General features: G+C 40.8%; 1 protein-coding gene across 1 annotated transcript in view; it reads right to left on the bottom strand.

Annotated features, from left to right (window-relative positions):
- PEPD (peptidase D) overlaps positions 1-27462 on the bottom strand; it is a gene marked incomplete at both ends in the record, with an annotated part of 168936 nt that overhangs the window by 27859 nt on the left and 113615 nt on the right. The window contains 3 exons of the mRNA XM_079541307.1: positions 3672-3820; positions 18839-18916; positions 24935-25003. Coding sequence (XP_079397433.1) covers positions 3672-3820; positions 18839-18916; positions 24935-25003 — 296 coding nt within the window. The remainder of the gene's footprint in view (positions 1-3671; positions 3821-18838; positions 18917-24934; positions 25004-27462) is intronic.

The raw sequence follows: 27462 nt of genomic DNA, 5'->3' as shown, positions 1-27462 counted from the left end.
TCTTAAATCTCTAGTCTGGTGAATTCCAATCCTGGAATCCAAAATGAGTCAGTAGCTTTTAAAGCAGCTTTGTGGAAGGGGAACTGCTGCACACTTCCACGTGACCATGATGAAGGGCAAGAGGAGATGCTACCTGTCAGAGATACCCGTACTGTTACTGTGAGCACTCTCAGAAAAACTAGTGAGGACATTAATAATTCTGGATTCAGAGCAGGTTTAGAACAGTCAATAAACAGACTGTGGGCCAAGCATGACACAAAAGGTTAAAATAAATAAATGAATAGCTGCTCATTAGCCAGCCTTCTGGTACATGCATTGCATGAAGACAGCAGAGAGGGAAACTGCATATATCTGCAGTGGTGCTGAAGTCCCCATCATCCTAAAATGTGAAATCTCTCCATCTTGCTCACTTTCTGTATTTTAGTTTTCACAGTGGAGTTTTAAAGGGTGTGAGCTGCATTCTTTTCAGATCATTTCCACGGGTGATGTGCTCCACGAGCACACCTAGTGTGCCTCAAACACTCTAGCAAATCTAATGAGATCAAAAACAACAAACAAGAGAAACAAATCAAGACACTAACTTCTGGAATAAATCTGGGACACTTAGCTTTACAGTTTCACTGTTTTTAATAACTCTGTACAACGTCTATATAAAAATGAATTGTTACTCAAATCATTGTTCTGAGTAAGAAGTAGATGCTCTCTCATAGTGAAGGGAATGGAAGTGTCAGTATTTTGCACATCTGCCCCTGTATTTCAGCTTTGTGGAAGAGTAAATCTAACCCAGATGGACTCAACACATTAAGAATATCCCCTAAGCAGAAATGCAGCATTCTTCTCTGGCATTTTGGATCACGAATCTGACTTTGTAGGAAAGAAGCAATTATCCCACTGCCACACAAGCTCACTGTTTTGACTCTTTCACTTCAGAGACTTAGAACTGCTGCTTTTGTACACTATCCACATTCAATAGTTTCCAAATTGCTGCTTACGCAATAGAACAGAATATGTCCTTCTCCTCTTTTATTTTATACAGATTCAGTTTGCGGCAGGAGTTGTGATGACTGCACTGAACTTGGACTATGATCCCACAGAGAGCCTTTAGCTTTCAGAGTATGTTATCTGGCTTGCAGAAGGAGCTCTGTCCTCTTTGATGGAAGGTATGAAGATCCACAGATGTGATTTGAGCTGTGTGCATTTTTGGACCACACATACGACTTAGCCAGATGAATACCTTTCTACAATAAAGTAGGATGTCTTAGAGTATTTTAAAAGTTATGATGACTGATAATAACAAGTATAAACAAAAATAGCAGGGAGTCTACGTCTCAGAAAGAAACTTCACTTGACAGTTGGTTCTACATGAGAACCAAATTGAGGAAAAAAAAGAAATTCCCTCTTCTGATTGATACACATCTACATAAACCATTTAGGGTGATTAGCAAATGTGTGTCCTTCCAAAACCAGTTATATAATGCAGTATTTGGTTAGTGACTCTCTGCAGCACTTGCTTTCTATCTCGCAATGAGAAAGACTCTGGGAATGATTAACCTTCTGAAGACAACAACTAGATGTCCCCTGTGACCCTTTGCCACAAGGCATAATTAAGGCCCAGTTCTGCAGCTGGAGAGAAGTAACATTTTCTACAGTTGCTGACTCTGCTGCGTAAATTCTTTTTACTCAGCCTGCCACATTAATGGTTACTGTCATGTGAGCCAAGTCACTTGACTGTCTTTTTCCCCTCCTTTGATCTCAGGAACCCCAGAAAATAAAGACAAACAAAAATAACAGCAAAACGAGCAAGGACTCCATAATTCAGAAAATCTGACAAAAATACGATGGGCTGGATTTTACACTTACTGACTTCAAACCCCACAAGCTTCTTTTCCTCTTTTCTAATATACCTGAAGTATTTACTTTCTTTTTGACAGAGAGGATAGATGCTGAAAGCTGCAGCCACACCACCCGTGCTGCTCCCCTTTGTGACAGTAACAGACTCCCTCAGGAGTGATCCTGGTGCTTTTGTACAAGAGCTAACCAATTAGGTTTGTTCAAGCAGGCTAAGAAAGCTGCAGCCTCTACCATAGGAACGGCCTCTCCTGTAGAGCAGCAGTGACACGTCCAGTTACATTCACCCCTTGCTGCATCCTCAGCAGCCTGAACAGTAAGAGTCACCAACCACGCTAGGAAACTCAATTTGCTCTGTTTATTCTACAGCCAAATACTGGCCTACCAGGAGATAACACTCCTCATTCAACCCAGTAGTCCAGAAGTACATGACATGGCACTTTTTCTGTCTTTCTTATTCATAGAATGGCTTGGGTTGGAAGACAGCTTAAAGAACTCCTAGTTCCAAGCCTCTGCCATAGGCAGGGTTGCCAGCCACCAGATCAGGCTGCCCATGGGCCCAATCCAACCTGGCCTTGAACACCTGTCTACAAATCTCCAACTCACATGGCTAGTTAAGGATTCTTGCAACCAATATGCAGAAATATTAGGATTAGTATGCCCTTATTTTTTTGATTCTGTAAACAAATGGATAAGTTCACTGAGCAATTCTTCACGTAATTCTGAGTAAATAATTGTATTAGCTCTTAAGTTCTTAAGTTCCGAAACTTATTAGTGTGAAAAACTGCTAAAATACTGCATGAAATGTGGCACTGAAATGTAAAGTAAAATATGAACAGGAATCTTTGGGGGAGAAACAGCAGGTGATTGAATATGCACACTGCTATTAAAATGGCAAAATATCTGGTCTCGGTTTTCAGAAAAGCTTCAAGTGTTATTGCTCCATTTCAAGTTGCTCAAATGAACAGTGCTGCTGCCAGCTTGTAAAACAGCAAAATTACATGTCCTCTGACTGGCAATCCAGAAAGCCCACGCTCTCAGTGTCTGATGTCTGAAACCTAATGTGGTAAATATAAAGGACAAGTGCACTCTGAACATTAAGTACATTTTTCTCAAACCTGTTCTATCAGTTTTACTGAGAAACGCTCAAGTACCTTCATCAGTGAAATACTCAGGATCACAGCAGCATTTAGCTCTAAAAGCATTTATTTGCTGCTCTTAAAGTAGAATTGGAAAAAATAAGATTGTCGTCAAGCCAGGCATACACTTGATGAATTAGCTCACCTGCAATTTAAATGCATATATGAAATATCTGATAGCCAGAGCTATCTAAAGCTTCTTAAGGCTAACTGAGCACCATTCTCAAAGATACACACATCATCCTCTTCTTCATCAGAAGATTTCTATCAAGTTTATGTGACAAATACAGATGAAATAAAATTGAAGCATGACATGTTCAGCTCAAACTCTGACTTCATTCTTTGGCACGAGCTTATACAATGCATGGCTGCCAGTGCAAACAGCAGAATAACAACTGTCACAGCTGTACTCATCTTCTAAAAAAAGGGTTTTTTTTTTTTTTTTAAAAAAAGTGGGAGACCAAAATACGTTTTAAATACTGTTAATAGTTGCCTATGTTTTATTTAAGTGTTACATAGAAAATGTTGTGTATCTTCTGCTATAAAGAGCTGTTTAAACATGGAAACGAGTTTTGCCATCTTCTTCCTTTCCAGTGGTTTCTAAAATCCAACCATAATTGCCCTGACAGCCTGAATACCACCATCAAGCTTCTCAATTCTTGTTGACACGTACTGATCTTTTACCTGGTTTGACTGCTTTCATGACAGCACGTGATGACTTCAACACTGCTTCGTAGATAGCCCTCTGGTCAGGAGTGAACTTTCCATTTGCAGGGAAGGTGCAGGTGATGTCAGAACCATAGCAGTAATACTCTCCTCCCATATCAAACAGGCTAAAAAGGAATACAGAGGGGAGAAATTGAAATTTTAATTTCAAAGAAATTGTAAGAATAAAGATATTTTTTTTCTTGTTCTGCTCTTAAGAATTATCCATATCTTGGTAGTTGGCCACATAATCCCCATCTGAATGTTGTTCCTAAGTAAAATGGGAGGATAGCAACCTGCTAGCAGAAGGGCATTTGCTATGTTACCTAGAGCTTAAATGGACACTTCCACCAGCTGCGCTGGCCCTGGAAGGAAAACACTGCAGGAGCTGATGAAGCAAGATAAAAAAAAAAAAAAATCACACAAAGAATCTTCTTCCAGGTGTTCAGGTCCAGTTGCTGGGACCTTTTCTCAGAAAATGAAATGTCTTTTGTTTCTTTCCTAAGAAATGCCAGCACCATGTAAAGGCTGTAACTTCAAAACTTAACAGAGAAATTTTAATTAAATCATGGCCTTTTGTATTGAAGTGTCAAAACACATTTGATGGTTTAAATAAAATGTCCCCAATAAAGGTTGACTGCCTCTGCTCATAATACCAACTTTCCTTTAAGACAAACTTACCTAACAGGGCTTAAAGAAACACACATTAGGGGAAGATCCAACCAGAAAATTTAGTACAGTTTTCTGCATCAAAGGTTAGAAAAAAAAAAAAAGTTTTCTTTTATGGGAATAAAACCTCTTATCCTTTGAGAATCATTCTACACACCAACCAATAACTCACCACCAAATGCTCAGCTGCAAGAACACAATCTATAAGAGCAGCTAGTGGGTCCCCACACTTCTGTGACAAGTTGGTTAGACATCTGCAACAGTAGTGCCTCCTGGGCCCATCTGATAAAGCATTGCACTTGTTTCAGCAGGCTCAAAAAAATCAGCAAATTACCAAAAAACTATTTAATAAATAGTTAGCAAATAGCTTCCAAGTTCATCACGTCTCGATTACAAGGAGGCACATTTTACATGTAAGACTTTGGTTTTGACACACAGTAGGCACTGCTGCGGCCCCCTCTGCTACCAAGTCCCAATCACAGCAGTAATTAGCAAAACCATGCAGCACAGCTCTGCCCCCAGCCAGCAAACATGGCCAGGTACAGATAAGTGTAAGCAACTGCAACAGGAACTGTGGCACTTGGCTGTAAACATTCACCATTTCTAACCTAACTGCCACTGAAAGCAGCAGACAGTGAGCAAACTAACGCACCTGTGATAAAGCAAAGATTGTACTTCAGCAGTGCTGAGACTCCTCTTGCTCCACTGCATACACAGACAGACACGTACTCATGAAGATTTACTCAAATTTTAAAATCCACCCAGCAATTTCCTCTGTGAATGAAATCTTTGCACTCAGTGCAGGCCCTGCTGAAGTCATCACCAGCCTCCCCACAGCGGGCAAGGTTCACTGCAGAGACTTGCAGGACTGGAACTGCAGGAATAAACCCTGTGCTTTACAGATGCAGAAGCGTTGGAAGTTTAAAGCTACAGCAACACTCTAGGAGGTTACAGAGACTATTGCAAAGATACACATGTAAAGGCAGAGTCAATGCAAGTACTGTTGATGTTTGTTTAAAGATGAAATATGGTATTTTGAAAGAGAAAGTCACTAATTGAAAAAAGATACGCACCAGACAGCAAACATCAGACCCACAAGGTGAAAAAGCAGGATTTGACACCAATATAGCAACTGCAAACAAGCTTAGCCAAACCTCATCATCAGAAACCCCATCAACCCTAAGTTCTGATTTTATGGTTAGACTCCTTTGTATAAAAATTAGTGTTGTATACAGAAAATCACATCTAAGGCTACAGAAAAGTAGCTGCAGCAACTAAGAATTATATAAGAAGCTGCTGGGTTCTCTAACAGACCAACCTGACACACTTAGAATGGCAGTTCATCTTTCAACCAATCCCAAATGGAACTCTTTCAAAAGTCACAAAGTCTCGTGGTGCTTGGTGGGATTTTTGTGTCCCAACTCTTCCATTCTGTGTCAATTCAGCATGACTGCAGTAAAGCTCAGACCTGCAACTTGTGAAATCCCTGTCCAAATCTACTAGAAGTTACTGTTGTTTCTACACTTTACCTAGAGAGTGGTTAACCTGAACTTACCGCAGGGGTCACACTATTTCTTGAAAAATTACAAGAATCAGTATTTTCTCAAACTGATTCATTATTTAGTGGCTGTTAAATAGTTGTTAGAACTACTGAAGCACTAAGTAATGGGGAAAAAAAACTATCACAAAGCTGCTGGCACACTAAAGAAGGCTCGCAAGCCAGGAAGCACCATTTGTTCAGGTTTCCTTGCTTCCAGAGAAGAGCAGAGATGAGGGAAGATGATCTTTCAAATTCCACCACAGAGCAATAACCCACCTTCCAGACCACATGCTTCAGTGAAAAAGCATTCAAAACAAACTCCACATTTGGGAGATACTTTGGCCTCTTAGTGGAATTCTCTTCCATTTAACTTCAGTTGGGAACACATCCATTAGTTAAAATGTTTCCCAAGACATGGAAATAGACCAAATAATGTTGCTATTGTAGCTGAAGAAATAATGGGAGCCTGAGATGATCCCAGTTTTGTATCCTCGCTTGCCAGGCAAAATATGTGGTGAAGCATACTTGAAGTCTAAGCTGCTATCTTCTCCTGTTCCTAACTGAAAAAAGCTCCTAAAAGCAGGTTGCTTAACTCTTGGTTCCTTAGATAAAATACATTATTTTACCCTGAAATTAGATAGTAACTGCTAGGTAGTAGGATAAACTAATAACTAAATACATACTCAACTGCATGTTAAAAATGAACTGATAATGCAATCCTATAAGGGTCATGTGCAGAAACAACTACTTCACGTTATCTGGACTACTATCAACTACAGCAGCAATATAAACTAATTAAACACACAAATAAGAACAGGCCTCAAACATCTTAATCTATGCTTTACCTTTTAAGGATCATTTAAAGTCAAGTAACATACGCAATAATATAAGTATCTCCAAACATTATTCATTCATCTAAAAAAGGAAATAGGAATGTTACATGTCTAAGGGACTACGTATGTTTTCTATTCTATACAAAACTCCAGAATTCTAGTCACTGTTGAACAACAACAAATTTCATCCCAGGAGACCCTTCTCTGCTTTTCAGGAAGAGTGCAGTGGTGAAGTGTGGGTTTAGATGTACCCAGAGGTAAGGAGTCTGAGGATGTCCTGCTTCTGAGGAGCCTCAGATGAGAGAGTGGCCAGAAAAGAACTGTCAGTGATCAGAGAGCATGGTTACATGTCGGTGTGCTCACTGATGGAGCCTGAACATGACAGAGCCTTTCATTGCACAGATGAATCTCTTTTAAAAGCATTGCAGAGAGAATCTAATCTTTCTTTGCATTGTTTTGTCAGGAGCAAAAGCAATGAAAAGCTACCTAGCTTCATTTCAGGGTGAAAAGTGCATGGTATATAAAACATTTAACAGGAGGAAGACCTAAGCTGTTCTAAAAACTCCACATTACTGTTTTGTTTTCTAAAACTAGTAAGAAGCTATACTACATGTAACAGATACACAAAAAATATTAAATGGCCATAGATCTCCTAAGGGAGATACGTATATTTATTATTATTTTTTCTCCCACACATATTGCAAAATACTTCATATGCTTAACTAAAACTGAGCAGTGCAAAGTACTACAAAAATCAGATAACCTGTCAGTTACTCTACTGACAGTATTACAATGTTAGCCAGTAGAGTCAATAAAAGTTGCCTTCTGCATCTATTTTAGAATTAACCTTCAAAACTAACAAGTTGCATTTCATTCCCCTCACAGGCAAGAAGCCTGACACAGCTTAAGATCACACTGTACATAATGCAGTTCCCAGCTGAGAAGCAGCAGAAGCACACACTGCAATCTCACAGCTCCAGCAGGGACCTCTCCAGTTGTCCCTGGAGGTCCTGGGTCACCAACTCCTCCTCAGCCCCAGGACCTGGGTCCAGCGCCCTGCTGCAGCAACCCAGCGGGGCAGTCGGGAAGAAATATTTCAAGGATGCTTGAGTCCTGTTGATTTTAAGGAGCATTCAGGATTCTAAGGCACTGCTGTACTGGAAATGCTACGTGATGCTATGCACGAAAGCTCTCTTTACCTTCCCTGGCAGCTGCTCTGGCACAACACAGCTGAGTTGGAAGGTGGCCCTGCCACCTGCACAGAATATCGGCACCACGAAATGCAAATTTCTGCTTACACCTTTGGCTTTAAAATCCTGAAAAATAATAGGTGTTTTAATACCACTTTTAGCTTTCTTAACCTTTGATTGCAAAGCATCACAAATCTCTTTTTCCAACACTTCAGTTAGAAAAATTGTGGTTCTTTTCTGCGTAAAGTCATCGTATACTATTTTTTTTTCCAAAGTAAAGCATCCTCCTCCTCTAAGCATGTTTTTAACTTTTATAGGCTTGCTGACATTTTTATTGTCAAATAATTTGAAACTGCCAAGCAATGAGGCAAATTATGGCCAATATCACAATGGGAAGGAATACTTTATTTGGGATATCTGAGCCATGTGTATGAATCGCTTGTGATCCAACCACCAACCCAACCCAAAGACAAGCTCTCGCAAGCACTTCTTGGGAAGCCTACAGCTACTCCCATGAGCTCATATGTAAAAGCTGTCACCTTGCTGCTCTGCAGAGCTGCTCTGCATGCACAGTCAGAGCTGGGTCTCCTCGGCAGTTACAAAAGTAAAATTGTCGTTTTCAGCAAATGCTGCAGAGCTGCTGTTGCCATGAGTCCCACAAGACCCTGGGTGCAGTGCGTGCTGGGCATGGGGCCGCCAAACCCCAGCTCCTGCAGCCCCTGCCTACTCTCAGAACAAAGCCTTCCCTTCCCCCAGGGATTGCAGGGCCAGCCACGAGAAAGCTGCTATCACCAGGACACGTGTCCTCCCTGTACCTCGGGTTAAAGGTGCGCAGGTACGAGTACTGGTGCACTTTACTCAGTTACATTTACTGAGGTTTTAGGGATCTGAGTCATTATTAGCTAACATACTTATAAGCACCCACAGAGATGAACCGGTGCCAGTCCAGTCCCAGGACAGCAGGAATCAAGGTACACAAAACCTTTCCCTCCTCTTATGGCAAAAAGAGCAAGTCACCCGCAGCTGGAGATTTTGTTCTCTGTAAACTCACTGTATTCTGCTCCAGGTCTGCCAAGAACACACTCTGTGCTTAAGACTCCATGCAGCAATTAAATCTTGAAGCAGCCACACACCAACACAAGTTGACTATTTGTTTGGTTAAACACTTCAAGGCAATTTCAAGCTTGAGGGAATCAGGTATCAGGATTTCTATGAGACGCATCTTTGGAAATGTGCCAGGTGATTTGGAAATAGAGTGGCTTAATAGCCAACCACAAACATAAATTACAGTAAATGATATCAAAATAAAATAGAGATTCTAGCGACATACTTTTTTTATTCACTCGTCTCCTGACCAGCCAAGAATTATCATCTAAAAAAGCAACCTCAAGTAAGATAACATCACAGAGCCCAACAGAGACCTGGAACAGAACAGCATAAAGTCCTGCATACTCAGGAAACTGCTTTGGAAGAGGTGCTCTGCTCTGACTAGCTTCTATCTGACATGATAGAGGGAGGGCTTAGCCAAGATGGCTCCGTGCAAGATGCAGTCAGCCTTGGCCTGCTGACTGTAGGACCAGCTGTTGTTATCAACACCCTTGCAGTTTAGAGCAACTTCAGAGAAATATTATAGTATTTTATGTGTAGGAAATTGGGTTCCAGAAAGTAAAAACTATAAAGCCTAATGCTTTCTTAAGTCTCACATTCAATAAAAGTTCCTGCATCGCACACAGGTAACACAATCACAGAGACAGCAAATGATGATGTGACTGTTGTTACACACATTGGTCTACGATTTACATGTGGGCTCATATTTTTGTGTTTGTCCTCAGCTCTGTGTCCTCATGTTCACCTTCTCCACTACCTTCCCAAATCTGCTCCTTCTGCAGCATTGTCTCACGACAGGCTCTCCCAGATTATTACAGCTACTAGGAAGCTTGTTTCAACTTTTCACGCAGAGATGGCTAAGCTTTGCTTCAAAAAGGAGAGGCTGAAAAACAACAACAGTCTTCACTGAATTTTGAATGAGAGCAGACTGAGTGCCCAAAACTTCTACACTGCCAACTATAAGATGCTCAGTAGCTGTAGCAAGAACATGCACAAGTTTGGGCTGACTGGGTTACCAAAAAGTAAAAAACCAGTAACCAACCAACCAACCTTCCCTGGGTGCTCCTGTCCTGCACCAGCCAAGAACTCCCCTCCCTCTCACACCCACAGAAGCCGTGGCTCACACCGTGGCTCTCTGCCTGGCACAGGTGTGCAGCGTGCGTAGGTGTGCGTGGCCATACCCCCAGGTTGCTGGGGAAGGTGTGCCCTTCTGCTCTGCCTCTGGGAAAATGGTTTCCTAAACCAACAGCAATGTGTGGGAGTGCCAGCTCTCTCCCTCAGTAATTTGAGCCAAGCAGAACTTCAGATCCATTTATCTCGCATGATACGAAATCTAAATCCCAATGAATTCACCAAGCCAGCTGGATGTAAGCGCCGGCTCTGTAAGTAACCCTGTAAGATTTTCTGTGTTATTTCTGATTCTTTTCACATACAGGGTGAGAAGGAATCCCTTGCTTACAAGATTTGTGTACTGAAGAAATTGAAGACAACAACCTTAAGCTCCTGAACTAAAAAAATCAATTTCCATAATCAAGCATCACCCTTCCTTCACCCTCACGTAGTCTGTATCAATGTTGTATTAAAAATGTAATGTTTGACAGCACAAAGAGTCAAGAACCTTCTTGGTTCACAGCTGAATTCACCCTGACAGCCATCTCCCCACGTTTCTGCTAAGCAGAGGGATGTCCTCAGTAAAGAAGGCTTGGGTACAAATAAAGACTGGGCATACTGAGCTGGTATTGCCAGGCTGGGAGAAGGATGAGGCAACAGCCGAGACTTTACGAGACGCAGAAGGCAAAGTGTCGGTGCTGCAAACTTCACACTTCTACTGGACCCATGCGGGCAATATGCCAAGTGAGGCTAACTCCCAGGTGAAGTTCCGACAGATTGCCTTTTCTGCTGAATGGATGCTTTTTTTCCCCCTGGTTTTATTATCCATTTTTAATTGGCATATTTAATAAGCAACAGCACTCTATTTAGAAAAGTCGACGTAGCAGAGATGGCAGTGAACACGACGCTCTGGCCCGCTGCCACCTGCTGCGAGCTCCAACAAGGAGTGGGATGTCAGAGCTGCAGGGAGGAGGAGAAAACGTGCAAGGAAAGGCTTGCATTGACTGCTGCACACAGTCACACTGCAGAGAGCAAACCACATCAGCTCCTCACCAGGAGTGAGAGATACCAGCATAGAACATGAACAACGCAGCTACCTTTTCAAGTAACTCTAGATGCCTACACCGAGAACCAGAGGTTCTGTGTAAGCTGAACAGCATCTGGCCGATATTTCTGATTCAGGCCACCATTCTCATGTGCTAACATTTGGACTTGAGAGTCTTAACTTTCAGCCCATCCTGGGCACTCTGACCTGGACAAACAACTGCTGCAGATTGCAGGAGTAGGTGAAGTGTCAGACCTTTACTCATTGATTTTCAATGTAAATACTCTTATTACATGTACACGCTCACACATACATTCCTGTAAGCAAATAGTTAATGCTTCTGATTTTTTTCTTGATGAAAACTGAGATAGAGACCAGTGGTACACACTCATGTAATATTTTTGTTTTGTTTTTTTTTTGAGATACTGTAATTGTTCTTAGGATTGTTCCATCAACCTCCAAAAGATCAGTTTTCAAAAAGAATTCACCACAAAGGGGTTTCAGAATACTGTACAGAGCAAGACAACTGAATGAAAAAAAAAAAAAAAGTGCTAGCTTTTTCATGGAAAATCAGTCCAAACATTCAAATCACTTGTGCAGTAATGAAGGCAGCAACTGGTTCTTCAGAAAAGGAGCTTGAGGCTGCCCTTCCCAGCCACACCTGCTATTTTGCCAGGAAGAACATTTTTTTCTTTTTCAGAAACAAGACCTACTCTGCAGAGCAGCACCTCAAGCTGTACATACAACATGGCAACGTGCAACTGAAATCAGAAATATTCTTCCTTAAAGACCTACAGTGAGTCAGCCTGCACAGAGCAGTACACACTCAGCCTACACCAGGAGGGCTCCTCATGACCCTACCTTGAGAGCCACGTGTCCATCATGGGCACAGCAAGGGGCCCTGAGCAGACCTAAGGCTGTTCCGAACACAGGGACTGGGAATTACACCTGGTTCCTAGGTGGTACCCACAGGGTGTGCTGGAGCCTACTGACACCTCCACTTTGAGCCATACAGCAGTGTAAGAGCCAGATCCCTCTAGAATTCTATTTTGAGCTTTTTGATGGAGTTCCTCAAACCAAGAAAGGCTTTGCTATCGACAGCTATCCAAGATAAGCAGTATCTAGGGCAATTCTAAAATACTTTACGTTTACTCACGCCAACAAAGACTGCCACCAAAAGTGCATTAAACTGAAAGGCATCTGTGAATGTTCAATATTAAATCAACAGCTATTAAAAATACTAGGCTTTATCCCACTTGTTTTATTTAAACACCCCTAGTCAAATCAACACAAAAGAAGCCAAGACAATTGCATGCTCTCAGGTGTTTTGAATCATGGTGGAAATACTAATCTAAAAATATGAAAGATACATCTCATTAAGAGGCAGCAAAAAAATCTTACGTGCTGCAAGGCATGAAGAACATCAAATTAAGAACCAAAACAGAACTCAGCACTTAAAGAAAGCTAAAATTTGTTACAGCACAAGTGTCACTACTTAAAGACCTCCGCTTTGCCTACTGTGACAGTGGGCATGCTCAGAGCCTGAATTATCCAGCACTAACACAACCCAAGCAGTTCAGGGAAAACTACTGCCAATTCTAGAAAATATATTTTTAATCAAATCTTTTTTTTTTTTTTTTGGAGCTTAACTTAAAAATAATATCCTCTATAGGCACAATAAGGAGAAAAATATGCCTACTTTATGAAAATAACAAATTTTAATCAAACCAGAGGCACTGAGCCAAAGGAATTATTTCAAAAATGGATAGCCAGTTGATTTTGCAATCAGCCTGTAAGTAGTAGCAATGTACTTGGTATTATTATTATTAGAAACAAAACCATAACTAACAACAAGTTGTTTCAAAACTGCAGACTGAAAGGTTAAAGCTAACCATAATTTTTGCATATTATTATAGCATCAAACTTCAAAACGTGTAAAAACGCACAGGGCCAAATGAAAATATTACTCTCACCCACATAAAATAGAGGAGCATTTACATCTGACACATTAATATCCTGGGATCTTAAAGGCAGTGCTTTCAAGAAGTAATAAATACAATATTTTGTTCCGTAGGATAAATTGTTTTAATAGCAGTCAATGAAATACTTTGGGTGGAAGAGGGCAGACTTCTATTACCTGATGCAAAAAGATTGGTCAGATCCTGCTTTTTAATGCAACATTGCCCCCACCTGGACAAATGCAGTTCGGTGTGCAGGTTGGCATTAATACCAGAGAACTCTGTAAAACACAGTGCAAATTCCAAAACAGAGCTTGGAAAAGCAGCACAACAAACCTCTTCCTTAGCAGCACACCTTCTTCAAGCACACCTAAGTCTTTTAGTTGAACAGTTGAAAGTCTTAGCAATATTCTCCTGAAATAAACGATAGTTTCTCAGTACTCATGAAAATGCTTTTATACTACACGCTTATTTATTCCTGCAGAGAAGGGAATAATGCAATTTTCTACAAATGACACCGAGTAATATTAAGAGAAATACACAGTTTCAATGCAATACACATCATATATGCATATAGTGAGTATACGTAGAAGACAAATGCAAGCATCTTATGTAGATAATGACAATTCTGATTATAGAAAGTTCTCTACTATGCTTTTAGATAAAAAGAGGAAAGTTAGAAAAGTAATGTTTTACTGAACAGAAGATCTCCCCTTTAAGAATAAACATGAAAATGTAACAAGCAACTTTCTTCTGCAATATTCTCTGCACAACTCCGGGTGACCAACAGCACCACGACACCTACAAGAGGTCCTTCATCTCATTAGGGTAACTGGAGCAATAAAGAGCCCTGCAATGCAGCATCTTCCCTCCGTTTCACACTGAACAACTGTCTCAACTACCTGTACATGCAGTCCAGAAAAACTCCCTGAGATTGACAAAGCTTCTGAAATGCCAAGAGGAGGAGCACTAGAAGTTACATCAGTGTATTTCAAGAGCACCAGAAGTTGTAATAAAACATTTACAAAAAGGCACGTATCACTGCCAAACAGATGGAAGCAAATTCAAACCTAGCACAACACGAGTGGAATGTGCTTTACGTGCAAAGGCAATGCTCCGGGGCAGGCGCTGCGCCTCGCTGTGCTGCGCCTTCAGCATCAAAGCACAAAGCTCCCCAGTTCCAGGGAGCGCTTCTCTGAGTGCCCCCTGGTGTCAACGTAATCCTGGTGCCTCAAATTGGCTTTTGAATATTAAGGAAAGAAATCAGTATGAAAATATTCCTCAGAGTTAAGTTAGCCCAATAAAATCATTTTGCAACACTGGATTGCTTTCATATGCCCAAGTCTACTAATTGACTAAGCAAATAACAATACGTGTTAATACAGCCAAGACTCATTTAAAACATTCAACATAGATGCATTATGCTAAGATGGCACTTTCCTAACATGCTGCATTTGATTTTGTGGCATTAATAAGACTTTTCCAGTGTTTAAATTCTGGCACCAAAATGCAATAAAACTATATGCCAAAACAGGCAAGAACCTTCCCAGCAGGAAGCAGCCTGCTCCACAGCTACTGCACGCTTTCATTGGCCTCATTAGAACCAGTATGCTTACATCACAGCATTCAGAGGAACAGCCACATAAAATGCAAGTCATCATCCAATGACCCAACCTGCTTCACTGAAACTTTTAAAATACATCATAATTTAACGTTATAAACAATAGATAGGCCCACTGTGAACACAAGGTTAATAACATCTCTCCAAGGGCTGCTGCAGTTGATGCTGTCCTCCTGTTTGTTGCGATTCTACCCGAGCTCTCTCGCTGAATCACACTGTGGGACTCCCTGCAGGGAGGTCACAGCGCTGCAGCCCTGACCCTGGGGCTGTGCTGGGATGGGGGGACATGCCACACAGCCAGAGGCCTTCCTCACTGGCGTGACATAGGACGCTTTGACGTGGTAAGAATGCCATGCACTTCAGCAGAATAGTGTTACTTGCAGCATTTTGCAAAGCCAGAGCAGACTGAGTAACAAAGAAAAATGTAAGGATCGCTAAGCCTGCCAATGAAGGTTGGTTAATAAGTGCTGAACTTTCACTGAGACACATTTGTCAGAAACCATAAAAGACAAAGACCTACAACTAACACACAGAAAACCATCTCAGGTAGTAATAATACCCGTATCTATTTCTGTGATATCTGTGGTCAGGCTTATTTTCTTTTATTTCTGTATTTAAGAATCAATCTTTATTTTAAAATCATAGAAGCACAATCCATTTGTCAAACCTCACCAGGTCAATTGCAATAAAACAACACTGCAGCAATGCCAGACACAACAAAGGCAGCGAGCTGAATGCAATAAGCTACCATTTTCTTCAATACCTTCTCAAAATCAAAATGTAAAGTACATGTTGCAGGTTCAGCACCTGCAAGAGCTCCTACACAACACACCAAATCACAAAGGCCCCACATTTTCCCCCATGTATTTTGATGGCCACTTTTCCCTTCTCCCTCCAGACACGGCTGTTGCTCCATGCTGGACTCCACAGGGAGTTAAATCTGTGCCCCTTCAATCCACTTTCCTTCTCCCTAAGTAGTAACTTCCCATTTAATCTCCCTCTAAACACTGAAAGACCTTTTGTTATCCAAACTGGGTTGGAGGTGGCGGTGGGGCTCCAAACCCACTGGAAAATGGGTTGTGGTTATCTTATAACTCTTTGAGGCCTCTTGTGTGCAGGGCAGGAGATACTGAACTAGAACTGCTTAGGACTCCAATTCCCAAAAGCCAAGTCACAGCCTTGCTACAGAACCAGCAGGCATCTCAGCACACAGTGAATAATGCAATACCTCAAGATAATGCAGTAAACCTCAGACTCGGGCTCAGTTTCTTCTAAGCTGTCACAGGTTTACGATGACAGAAGAAAATTAGTATTTGTACAGCCAGGCTAAGATACAACACCACTGTAAGCACTTGCAATAGTGATTTTCAACATTCTGAGCAGATTTTATTTAAATGTTAACACAAAATGAATGGGCAGAGAGCACAGAACTGTGATTCACAAGGGTGCTTGGCCCAGCCATTTGTCTGCATCACCTTTCTGACCATGGAGATAACATTCTTGTGCAGGAAAAGTGTTTGTTTTAAACCGTGCCATCCATACTCATGTACATGCCTACCACAAAGGTGTTAGCATACGTGAATTATTTATAAAATACTGACTTGCTATAGTTGTAATATTTATACTTGATATCAATATCAGTACAGTGCTTTGCACGAACATGTTGAATACTGAAACCCTAAAAGTACAACTTCTGTCAATAGCAATGCTTTGTGTTACAAGAAATGCCAGGAATTCTCCTTACAGTCCTTGTCTTGCACTGAGATCTTCCAGCACAGAAGCTGGACCTGTAAAGATGTGGATTAAGATGCAATATTGGAGATTTAATTCAATAGCAGTTTCTTCCAGAAGCAATAAATCCACTTGATGTAATTTTCAAAAATGAAATTCATAAAACCAGACTGCTCTAAATGCAACACAGTTTTTAAAGGAGAAGTCAGAGTAACAGTATTAAATTATGCAACAGCACAATATTTTTGACTAAGACTTCTTGTTGATACCTGCAAATCCTTGTAACTGATATTCCTCAAAGAGCACTTCAGTATTTCAAGGAAGTAAAGCATTAGTCTTACTAAACTATTGTTTTCTATATTTTTTTCTGGGTATTTTGTTGACTTATTTGCTGGTAGTCACTTCATCTCACTGCTTAGAACATAAGGCACCCGAGCAGCACAGTTCTGCAAAATGACTGAATGTTATTCCTATGAATTACATAACTTCATGAAAAATATGTGAAACTCTATTGAATAATTTAATAAAAATCACACCAAGCACCCAATCTTCTGATTCTACTGTATTCCATTATTCTGGGAAGTTACCACAGTAGATTCATACCAAAATTACTGGCAGAATCCAAAATAATTCCACCTCTTTTTCACCAAAAGCAAAGCCACTTTTTTGTCTGTATTCATGGCTTGCTAGGAGTATCCAACAGAGGGCTCCCAATAGCTATTAAAGAGCTTAATTGGGAGTCAAATGCATGAACTCTTTAACATACATAAACAAATCAGCATGCTGTCATTTTAAACAACATATTCTGTATGCACACAGGCACATCTACATCCAAATTAGAAATCTGTAATAGCATACAGTAAAACCACATAGGAGGTTTCTTGTTATAATTTGTATTCTGAAGCTCACTTTTTTTTCCTCTCCAAAACTGCAGAAAATGAGTATAGTTCTAAATCACCTTCACACAAATGCAATTACACTTCCTTGCAACTGCTTTATCTTTATGAGCAGGAGGGTCAGCCTGCCCCCCAATGAGCACAACCAAGCTAACCACATCAGCCTGTTCTACTAGGAAAACAGGCTTTGGTCAAGGTGATCTGAGCAACTATTTGCTAAAAGCCAATCTACACTTGGCAAAGTTCATGTAATTAAGACATGAAACTGGACCATCTCAGGAAGAAGGTATTTCAAACAATCAAGTTAATCCTTGTTCTTACTGTTGAGACAGCTAAAAAATTGTGGGGCTGCTGCTTGCAGAGATCCTACTTATATTCTTCAATCCTGCGTTTTCCCAATGATGCAATTCCCTTCACTGTTTAAATGCGTTCATTTTAATATTAAAGTACAGGACGACATAATACCTTGTATTCTGTCTCAGTAACATAAGCTGTGATTTTCTGAGAACTTGATCAACCGCAGTCAGTATGGTACCACGTCGGTGTGCCCTAACTGATCAAAAAAACCTCACAGAATATCATCTACCCAAACACAATGTGATCGTAAGTCAAAGCCATTGTACTGCAACAAACAGTACTGTTTGTCTGGCTTAGTAAACTATTCACCACAGACAAAGTTAATACATAAACCACTGCACACAAAGCTTCTAAAGAAGTTCCTACACTATTAAAAAGAAATCACATATCTGTAATTAAGTGCATTCCGCAGTCCTTGCAGAGGTACCAAGACTGTCAGCTAACAAGGCTTTTTATTACTTTTGAAAAATCAATTTGTTTTCTGTTAGGGCTTTTGGTCCTATAACAATACTCAGTTGCTTTCCTCCACATCTTTACATCCCACTGAGAAAACACCTACCTGTACCTTCACTGCACGTGCTACAAAAGCAACCTAATACAAAACCTCCACTAAACATCCACAATTAACTCCTCCAGAACTAGTCCCATCCTTTCACAAATGCAGGCTTTCTGATCAAAGTTCTCAGAGGTGAAGTACAAAAGCTGTACTCCGCTGTTAAATGCCACTCTATTAGGTTTGTCTTTAAATTTATGGTAATGTCTTTGGTAATTTTATTCATACTGCTTTTATCTGCAGTGATACTGCAAAACATGTGCAATGTAATACAAGTGGAGAAAAATGTACGATACTTGCAGTCATATTACTACAATGCTAAACTCTAAGGAACTGTATTTTTCTTCTTTCAAATTTCCTATTCAGCTGGGGATGGAGGTATAGCAGGACTTCTGGAAGAAATCAGAATATCTTGGCATGCAAAATTACATGCTATTTTAAAGATTTAGACTTTCCAAGAGTGCATATGACATAAATATTGAAACACAGCCAGTATTGTAACAAAAAACATCAAGTAAACTCTAATTCTTACTTACCACAAGTCTCCATCTTCAATAGTCTTATCATTTGGGGCTCCAGCATGCCCATAGTGCAGAACAGATGAGTTCTCCCCACTGAGGGGCAAAAAGAAAATTTACCACAATTAATGAAAGAAAAAAATACTAAAACACACAACATAAGAAGGAACACTGTAAGTACAACATTGTAAAGATGTAACCATAGAATCGTTGCAGTTGGAAGGCACCTTCAAAGGGCATTTAGTTCAACTCCTCTGCAATGAACAGGGACACCACAGTTCAAACAGCTGCCCAAGGCCTGATCCAGCCTCATCTTGGAAGGCTCCAGGGACAGAGCATCAACCACATCCTAGACAACTTGTTTCAGCGCCTCACCACCCTCATTGCAGAATACTTTTTCCTTATATCCAAAATAAACCTACCCTCTTTAAGCTTGAAGCCATTTCCCTTTGTCCTATCACCACAGTCCCTGCTAAAGAGTCTGTCCTCTTCTTTGCTGTAGCTCCTCTTTAGATACTGAAAGGCTGCAATCAGGTCACCTCACTGCCTTCTCTTCTCCAGGCTAAAGAGCCCAAGGCTCCCTCAGCCTGGCCTTGCAGGAGAGGTGTTCCATCCCCTGGGTCATTTTTGTGGCCCTCTTCTGGACATGATCCAACAGGTTTATGTCTCTCCTGTACTGAGGACTCAACACCTGGATGCAAACATCAGTGTCTTGATATATTGAGCATGGAATTTTGCAGTCTGTGAGAACTGCCATAGAATCTTTCCACGCATGGGCTGCAATAGCATATTTTGCTATCTCATTCACCAGAAATGGTTACAAAATGGGCATTTTGATATTCTGACTGCAAGATGTGACCCTTCTGCAGAAGGGACCCAGTACAGCTCACAGAAATACTTCCCATATCCATGAAAGTGTCAAGGATGCAATTAAGTAATTTTTCAATATGTACCATTTATTATGGATTTTTAAAAATACTTAAGTGATACATTCCCCTATTTAAGATTAACTATTTGATGCATAAAAGAGAGATTTCCACTCAAGTAAAATCTGACATGCTTGAAATGCTTTAGGAGTTACTGAATCTAGAAAAAAATCAGCAGCCCATGAGTGCCAGTTGACCCCTGGCATGGCTACATGTGATCTCTGCTGGAATGGATACACTGCGCACTGCTAGGGGAACATCCATCCTGTATGAGTCAGGAGTTAATACCAGGCACAATAACCATCACTTTGTTTTTACCTCTTATTAAAATCACATTATAAAGAAAAGATTGTAATTCCTGGAAATGCTTTAAACTGCTGATTTACAGGAATAACACACCTCCAAAGAAAGACAGACTTTTGTTGTACGCTTCTAAAGCGCCACAAGGCATTCAGTAACCTCTATTTGGTCCTGGCATTCCCCTCTTGTCTACTGTTATTCCTCCAGGTCTAGCAAACATCAGTTAAAATACTGGCAAAGAGCTCAACTTCTACCTATTTCCCTTCTACTCTTCTCCTTGGACAGATGCTCTCTCTCTTCCATCAGCCATAAGAGCTATAACTAAAAATATAGCGTTGGAACAGGGTTACTTTGGTATCTCTTTGACCTCTCCAGTCTACCCTTTACAAACATCATTTTGGTCACCCTGTTCTTTCAGTAGAACAGCTTCATATTTTAGGTGAAAGGAACTTGAGGCTCAATTTCCATTAATGTTTTGCTGTTCCTGAAGTAGATGTGGAACTTGGCGTACTTCTCATGTTAAACTTCTGCTAAGTGCAATTGCAAAAGCAGTAATTATGCACTGTATCCCCCCAAAAATGTTACAGTCAAGATACAGGCAGTAATTGGGAACGTTTAGATACTTAATTATTTACTTATTCAAATATAACAACTCCATAAGCAAGGATTACAGATGAGAAAGCAGAGGCCTTCTTAATTTTCAGAAGATGCTCAATTTAAAGGGCTGGGTCACGTTAAAACAAAGCAAGACCACTGTGTTGCTGTTTCAGCATGTAGGAATCAGTATGCACCAATGGAGCGGGGGGCACCATTTCAGAATAATAGGAATAATTTTCTGACAGAAAATGTATTCCTTATAATTATACAAAACGCAAGGGATAGATTAAAGTTGTTAAATCAAGAGTTAAAATAAACACAGAATTAAGGCTGCAAGTGATTTTCTCCATGATGCAGCGCCAATGGCAGCACCCCACAAGTGGCATGCACAGAGACTGTCCACAGCACTCTGCCAGGATTTTAGCTGCAGACACTGTTTCTTATCTCTTTCTAGAAACAGGGATAAACAAGAAGCAAATAACATGTTACTTATGATCAACTATCAAAAAATTTATCACGAAGCTTAAGGGCATGACTTCATGCTAATGTTTGCAGATAACTTGTTTATGCTGGCACTCAGTATTATGCATCATGCCAGCTGCATAAACAAGTCCTATGTTCAAATATGGACACTGCACAAATGTTTTCAACAATAGATGTTCCAAATGCAAAGACGAGGGATTTCCTTTGCACAGTTTAATGTAAAGGTTTTAGTTTACAAGATATTTCTGTAAAATTTGGCACCAACTGTTACAGAAGATGCACAGAACTCTGTTTTCCACCACCATTACTTAGGTGTTAAGCAGCACACAGTCTTTCTTGGCATTTGAGACACCCTGTCTTTCACTCCAACTCCGGCTCTGTAACACGGAGAGGAGCAGCTGGTGCAGAAGACCAGATCCCCACTCCATACGCACTTGGGTGGCTTCTGTCAGGAGAGAGGCCCATCTCCCCGCAGCGGCTTCAGGCAGGGCCCTCAAGCTGAGCACCTGTGGCACAGCAGCCCTGCTCCTGAAAGCCCTCACTCAGAAGAAATGAAAAGTGAGCACTCCGAGCCTGCCCTGTCTCAGCACAGCCCAAAGCCAGGGATGGGGATGACTTGCTTCAGAAACACACCGCTCACCCACACTGAGCACTGGTGGGGACACATCTCCACCCTGCTTCCAGGAGGTGGGAGTCAGCCCCTCCTTGTTAGAAGCATCTTCGCGCATGAAGGCAGGGAGATGCTTTAGGAGCAACACTAAGAAGCTTCCCCAAAGTGACATGTACCCACGAGGTGAATGTTACAGCTAACCAGGAATTGTTCCTAATGATTTGTGAGACTTTCAAGGTGGCTTTAAGATCAAATTAAACAACCCCCGGCCACCCAGCCACTGGAAAGCAAACGAGCCTTCCTGGAGAAGCTCCTTCTTTCCCCCAAAGAGCAGCAGCCAAAACATTTTCACACAGAGCCAGAGTTCCACACCAGTGCTGTGAGGAGGCGCCGGCCAGGTGGCTCCAGGCCTCTACAGGTCAGCACCAGGGGTGCCCAAGTCTGCCTCTGGGCAGCACAGCTGAAACATCCTCCAACAGATGTCTGTGGGCCTATTTCCACCCCTTTAATAATTTGCCTCTAACTGGTGCCAAAGACATGTTTGTTACAGAAGGAACTACATGGAGCAGCAGAAAAGCAGCAAATTAACACCACTGAGAATGCAAACAGCAGGAAAGGATTCAGGTTATTAGGAAGGGAAAAAGGGCCCCAAAATACACATCAAATCAGGAAACACTATGAAAAGAAATGAGCAGAAGAAAGAGGAGGCATGTTAGTAATATTTTAAGAAAAGGATTAAGTTGAGTATCAAACATAAGAAAAAGAGCAGCTATTAGTATTGTAGTAAGATCTGAAGAAAATTCAACAGGCCATGAACTGCACTAGCAAGCTATTTCCATCACGATTTAAATAATGAAATCAAACCAGAAGGAAGAATTAAATAAGAGTTAAAACTTTAAAATGCAGTATTGAAAAGGAAAAAAAAGATGGATATTATAAGTACTCTAGCCTTACCCTTCACCTTCCTCCCCTGCAAAATGACAACTAGGTACACTAAGGCACTGTAAGGAGCAGTTTGAATTTCAAGGCACTGCACAGTATTTGCACATTCCTCTAAAATCAATACTTCAGAAATTCATGTTGAATATATCTAAGTCCGTTTATCAGGTACCACTATTCTCCTTTATTTGCACTTACATGACATCAGCTGGTGCTTCAAACCATCAATAAGTTGACAACCTCTGAAAGCTTTGCTAACTACAGCACTAAGCCAGCTGTGTGATGAGCTGTAACACTAATCTGTGTTATCATTCTCAGCTGCTTAGAGTGAATGCATAGAAGTGAATACATGACACATATCAAGTTGCATCAAATATTCATTCACCATCTCCTGAACAGTGTCGCTACCGGACAGGGACAGCAACAAATGCATCCACTGCAGCAAATGACTTCTATATGAAATATAGCACTGATAACTCTTGTTCTCTGGTTTAATGAGCACCTTTTTAAAATCTGAATAGAAAATATATTTTAATTAAAAACATGATTCTCTTGTATGGAAATTATTATCAGGCCAATGACTGAAAAGGAAAGAACATGTCAAGTATCATTGTTTGAAGTTTTGGAAAAACAACAGGACTCAGCATGAACAGAATCATACCTAACTGTTCAAAACCCTAATTGTAAAAGCTATTTTTAATCTTAAATGTAGTTAAGCATAGCATTTACAATCACGTTTCCAAGGTAATTAAAAACACCTACTACTTTTACCATTATTATGTTGATCGAGTTCATTAAATAGATCTACTTACACCCATTTTATTAGGACCTAGCTTAAAATGGTTAATTCTATTTGTTCTTATTTCATTGTGCACAACCAGAATGTAGCTATTCGTTTACAAAGGCTTTCTTATTTTTCTTTTTTGTTGTTTTATTTTTAAATCAAGTTTGTCTCCATTTTCAGTAGCAGCGGGAGGATACACTGCCAACTCCCAGCTAAAATCACATGTCAGGGTGTTCCCGGATCTTGCACTGTGACAAGGACCCACTATGCTTCACACTACATTCCTATTTCAGTAGGAGTTTCTATAGGGTTAGCTATGGCATGCCTGTTTCTAGCTTCTGTACCCAAATCCAGTTCTGCAGCATGGGTTCTGATGCACTGTGTGTAATCTTCATGGCAGTGGAACACCATGCACAGAGACAACAAGATTTTACCTTTTTCACTTATAATGATACCAGAGATGAAGTCTCATTGCAATGGGATGTTAATTCTCAAGTTATATGATGGTACTTAAAACAGGAAAATTTCCCGACAATTTAGATGCACAATTTGCCATAAAACTGCTCATGCTCCTACTGCAATTTGGCATATAAACTGGAAAACTGCATTTGCAAATAATGAATTGAGTAAACAGCAGAAAAAAGCAGAGATACACATCGTTTTCATTACCCCTGAAGCAAAATAACATCATCGTCATTAACTTAAATTTTATTTTTTAATAAAAAAAAAAAACCAACCTATGTGAACTCAGGCAAATGCCTGTGAGTATCATTGGATCTACCAGCAGAGTTTATGTGTTAACAGATACACCTCATCTGTCACATAGATCTGACCAGAGATATATGTATCCATTAACTGAGATTAACCCCTGCACAAAGCACACAGCTGTCCTTCACGTGTATCCTACACCATTCTCCTGAAACTCTTTGAATTAAAACCATGCATTTCTACAACTGAAGAGAGAACGTTTTACAAGAAGTTGTATTTTCTCAAACACTAAAGCTCCAACACCAGCTGCTGAGCAAGAAAAGAGGGAGAACAAGATGTTTTCAAAACTCACCTTCCCAAATCAATTCTTATGCAGCCTAACCTCAAAGAACTTTGAGAATGCTATGAAATACTTCAGATGTTCACAAACACTTTTTTTGGAATACAACAAAAAATAGCTCTACAGCCCTTCTTCATAACTCCAATTAATAAAAGAGCCAACTACGGCAGAGATGTGAGTACCAACACTATCTTGGCAGCAGCAGCAGCCATTGCGGAATCTCTTGAGCACAGCAGAACCGGTAACTGAGCCATTTCTTTAAGATCCAACACTTGCCACACTTTCTTGGCTTTTTCAGAGGAAATAGTTCAAAAATTACTCTGGTGGCACTCACAAACACATCGCATGCACCAAAGGAACAATTTTACAATTATCCAGTGGGAAACTGACAATAAATTCAGCAATTCAATAGAAGCCATCAACTTACCTGCCACAGATGCAAGTGTAGGAAGTATGGCGCATGCCGCCTCGGGTGTAGCAATAGTGCTGGAAAAGGCTGCAAAGAAAGACAGCTGGTCATTATTAATGCATTCAGCAGCACCACAAGACACAGAGGAAAGCAAGTCTTGCCTCAGCACAGCTGTGCTGCTTCCAATCCTGGCTCACTACTGGGTTCCCTGCCCAGATGAGCTCTCATCTTGTGCTCCAAGCTCTGTGGTCACCTCACCCCTCATGTAAGTGCAGCACAGTGCCCCTGAATGCTGCCCCCCGTTGCAATGACACCCTGTTGGTGGAGCTCTTCAGCCTCAAAAGCATTAATTTTCATCTTTACTGTCAATGTCCCCTTCATGGGAGGGCAGATGTGCCCAAAGCACAATTAATATAGGATTAGGTGTTTTAAGAGCTAAGCACATATCACGAATCCTTTTACTCTTTTTGAAATATGTTCTAATTACAATCCAATTCCCTTTAATACTGAATGGATTCAAAAACTCATTTGTTGTAATACTGAAATCATTTCATTAACACAGAGTGATAATGGTGCTATTCAAAGAATAGAGATGTTGTGATTTTATCCTGCAGAAACAATCCACAGAACACAATTCAAGTTCTTTGAAGGATATTAAAGCTATTACATGCTTGTAAATCCAAACTAGATTTTAAAATTACACAAAATTACAGTATTTAAAGAGAAACAAAGCAAACCATACAAACTGATCACAAAAGGACAAAAAAAGCCTACATTTAGGGAGTTAGTAGGGAGACACATTTTATGAGATTTAGTTTCTTCTCAAAACATTGTGGCTTTACAAGGCAGAAATACTGATTTTTTTACTGCCCCAGAGACCAGTAACCGCAAAGAATAGGTCAAATGAAAGAGAAGCCAAGGAGGAACTGATGTAGCGAGAGCACAGCAGAAAGAGCACTGCATTTGGCTAATGAATATTAATAACTGAAGCCATCATTTGGTCTGGTGCAGTGGGTTCTTTACTAAATGGACACTTCACATGGAAGCAAAGTTATGGACGTGCTCCTCCCAGCATGCTTGCAGGCAAGGTTTATTCTACAGGACACAGCGCTGAACAAACATTTTGCAAAACAATATTTTATACTGTTATATACGTATAGTTATGTCCCAGGAATCAACTTTTATTGTGTTTTATAGACCCTTCCTGCTAAATTATTGGATGAAGTATTTCCTCTAGTCAGAAACTTTAAGTAACCTTCTAAAGAGCTTTAAAAATGAAATAACAAAGGTTGTAAACATCCTTCCATCATCACTGATGCAGGGATAGCAGGGCTTGTTTTTGCATATGACAACTGATCACATATTCATGGTTGGAATTTATATGAAACTGTGCAGCACAGTAACAGCAGTCACCTTTTGCAGTACTGCCAGATTAGCAGTAAAAAGCAGTAAATAAATTAAGACAGGCTTCATATTATCCATCTGCTGCTTGAACTTTGTTTCTTTTTTCTAAAAAAGGAAATCTGATTATTTCATCAAACATTATGGACTTTCTTTCAAAAGTGAGGAGCTGCTTATGTGACTGAGCTGAAGAGAACATAACTTTGCCAGGTAATGAGTTTTCCAGTACAAGCAGTAAAACTACTCACATCGCTGTGAATTTACTTTTTCAGACTATGACTCATCAGAAACACATTCAGTTGGTTGGCAAGAAATTCAGCACTGCTATCACAGACAGCTTTGTACAGCCTGTCCAAAATAAGGGAAGGATCGCATATCCTTTTGATGGTAAAAAGTTGGCTTCTCAAAGCCAAAAAAAGCATAGATACAGAATTACAGAAGCTGCCAGTATTTGTAGAAAAAATCCTGGCTCCACTGGAGACAAAGCAGATCCTGCCACTAAACCCCATCACACCAGGGTTTCACTTCTATATCACAGAATCACAGAATCACAGAACTGTAGGGGTTGGAAGGGACCTCCAGAGATCATCGAGTCCAACCCCCCTGCCAAAGCAGGTTCCCTACACCAGGTAGCACAGGTAGGCATCCAGGCAGGTCTTGAACATCTCCAGAGAAGGAGACTCCACCACCTCCCTGGGCAGCCTGTTCCAGTGCTCTGTCACCCTCACTGTAAAGAAGTTCTTGCGCATGTTTGTGCGGAACTTCCTATGCTCCAGTTTCTAGCCATTTCCCCTTGTCCTGTCTCCACTCACCACTGAAAAGAGTCCGGCCTCGCTATTCTGCCCCCCACACCTTAGATATTTATAGACCTGGATCAGGTCCCCTCTCAGTCTCCTTTTCTCAAGGCTGAACAGACCCAGTTCACTCAGCCTTTCCTCATAGGGGAGATGCTGCAGGCCCTTCACCATCTTCGTGGCCCTCCGCTGGACTCTTTCCAAGAGATCCCTGTCTTTTTTGTACTGGGGAGCCCAGAACTGGACGCAGTACTCCAGATGAGGTCTTACCAGGGCAGAGTAGAGGGGGAGGATCACCTCCTTTGACCTGCTGGACACGCTCTTTTTAATGCACCCCAGGATGCCATTGGC

Source organism: Tetrao urogallus, assembly GCF_951394365.1.
Source record: "Tetrao urogallus genome assembly, chromosome: 12".
NCBI classification, from domain to species: domain Eukaryota; kingdom Metazoa; phylum Chordata; class Aves; order Galliformes; family Phasianidae; genus Tetrao; species Tetrao urogallus.
Note: the sequence above shows the minus strand (reverse complement) of the source record. Positions and strands in the feature narration are given on the sequence as shown.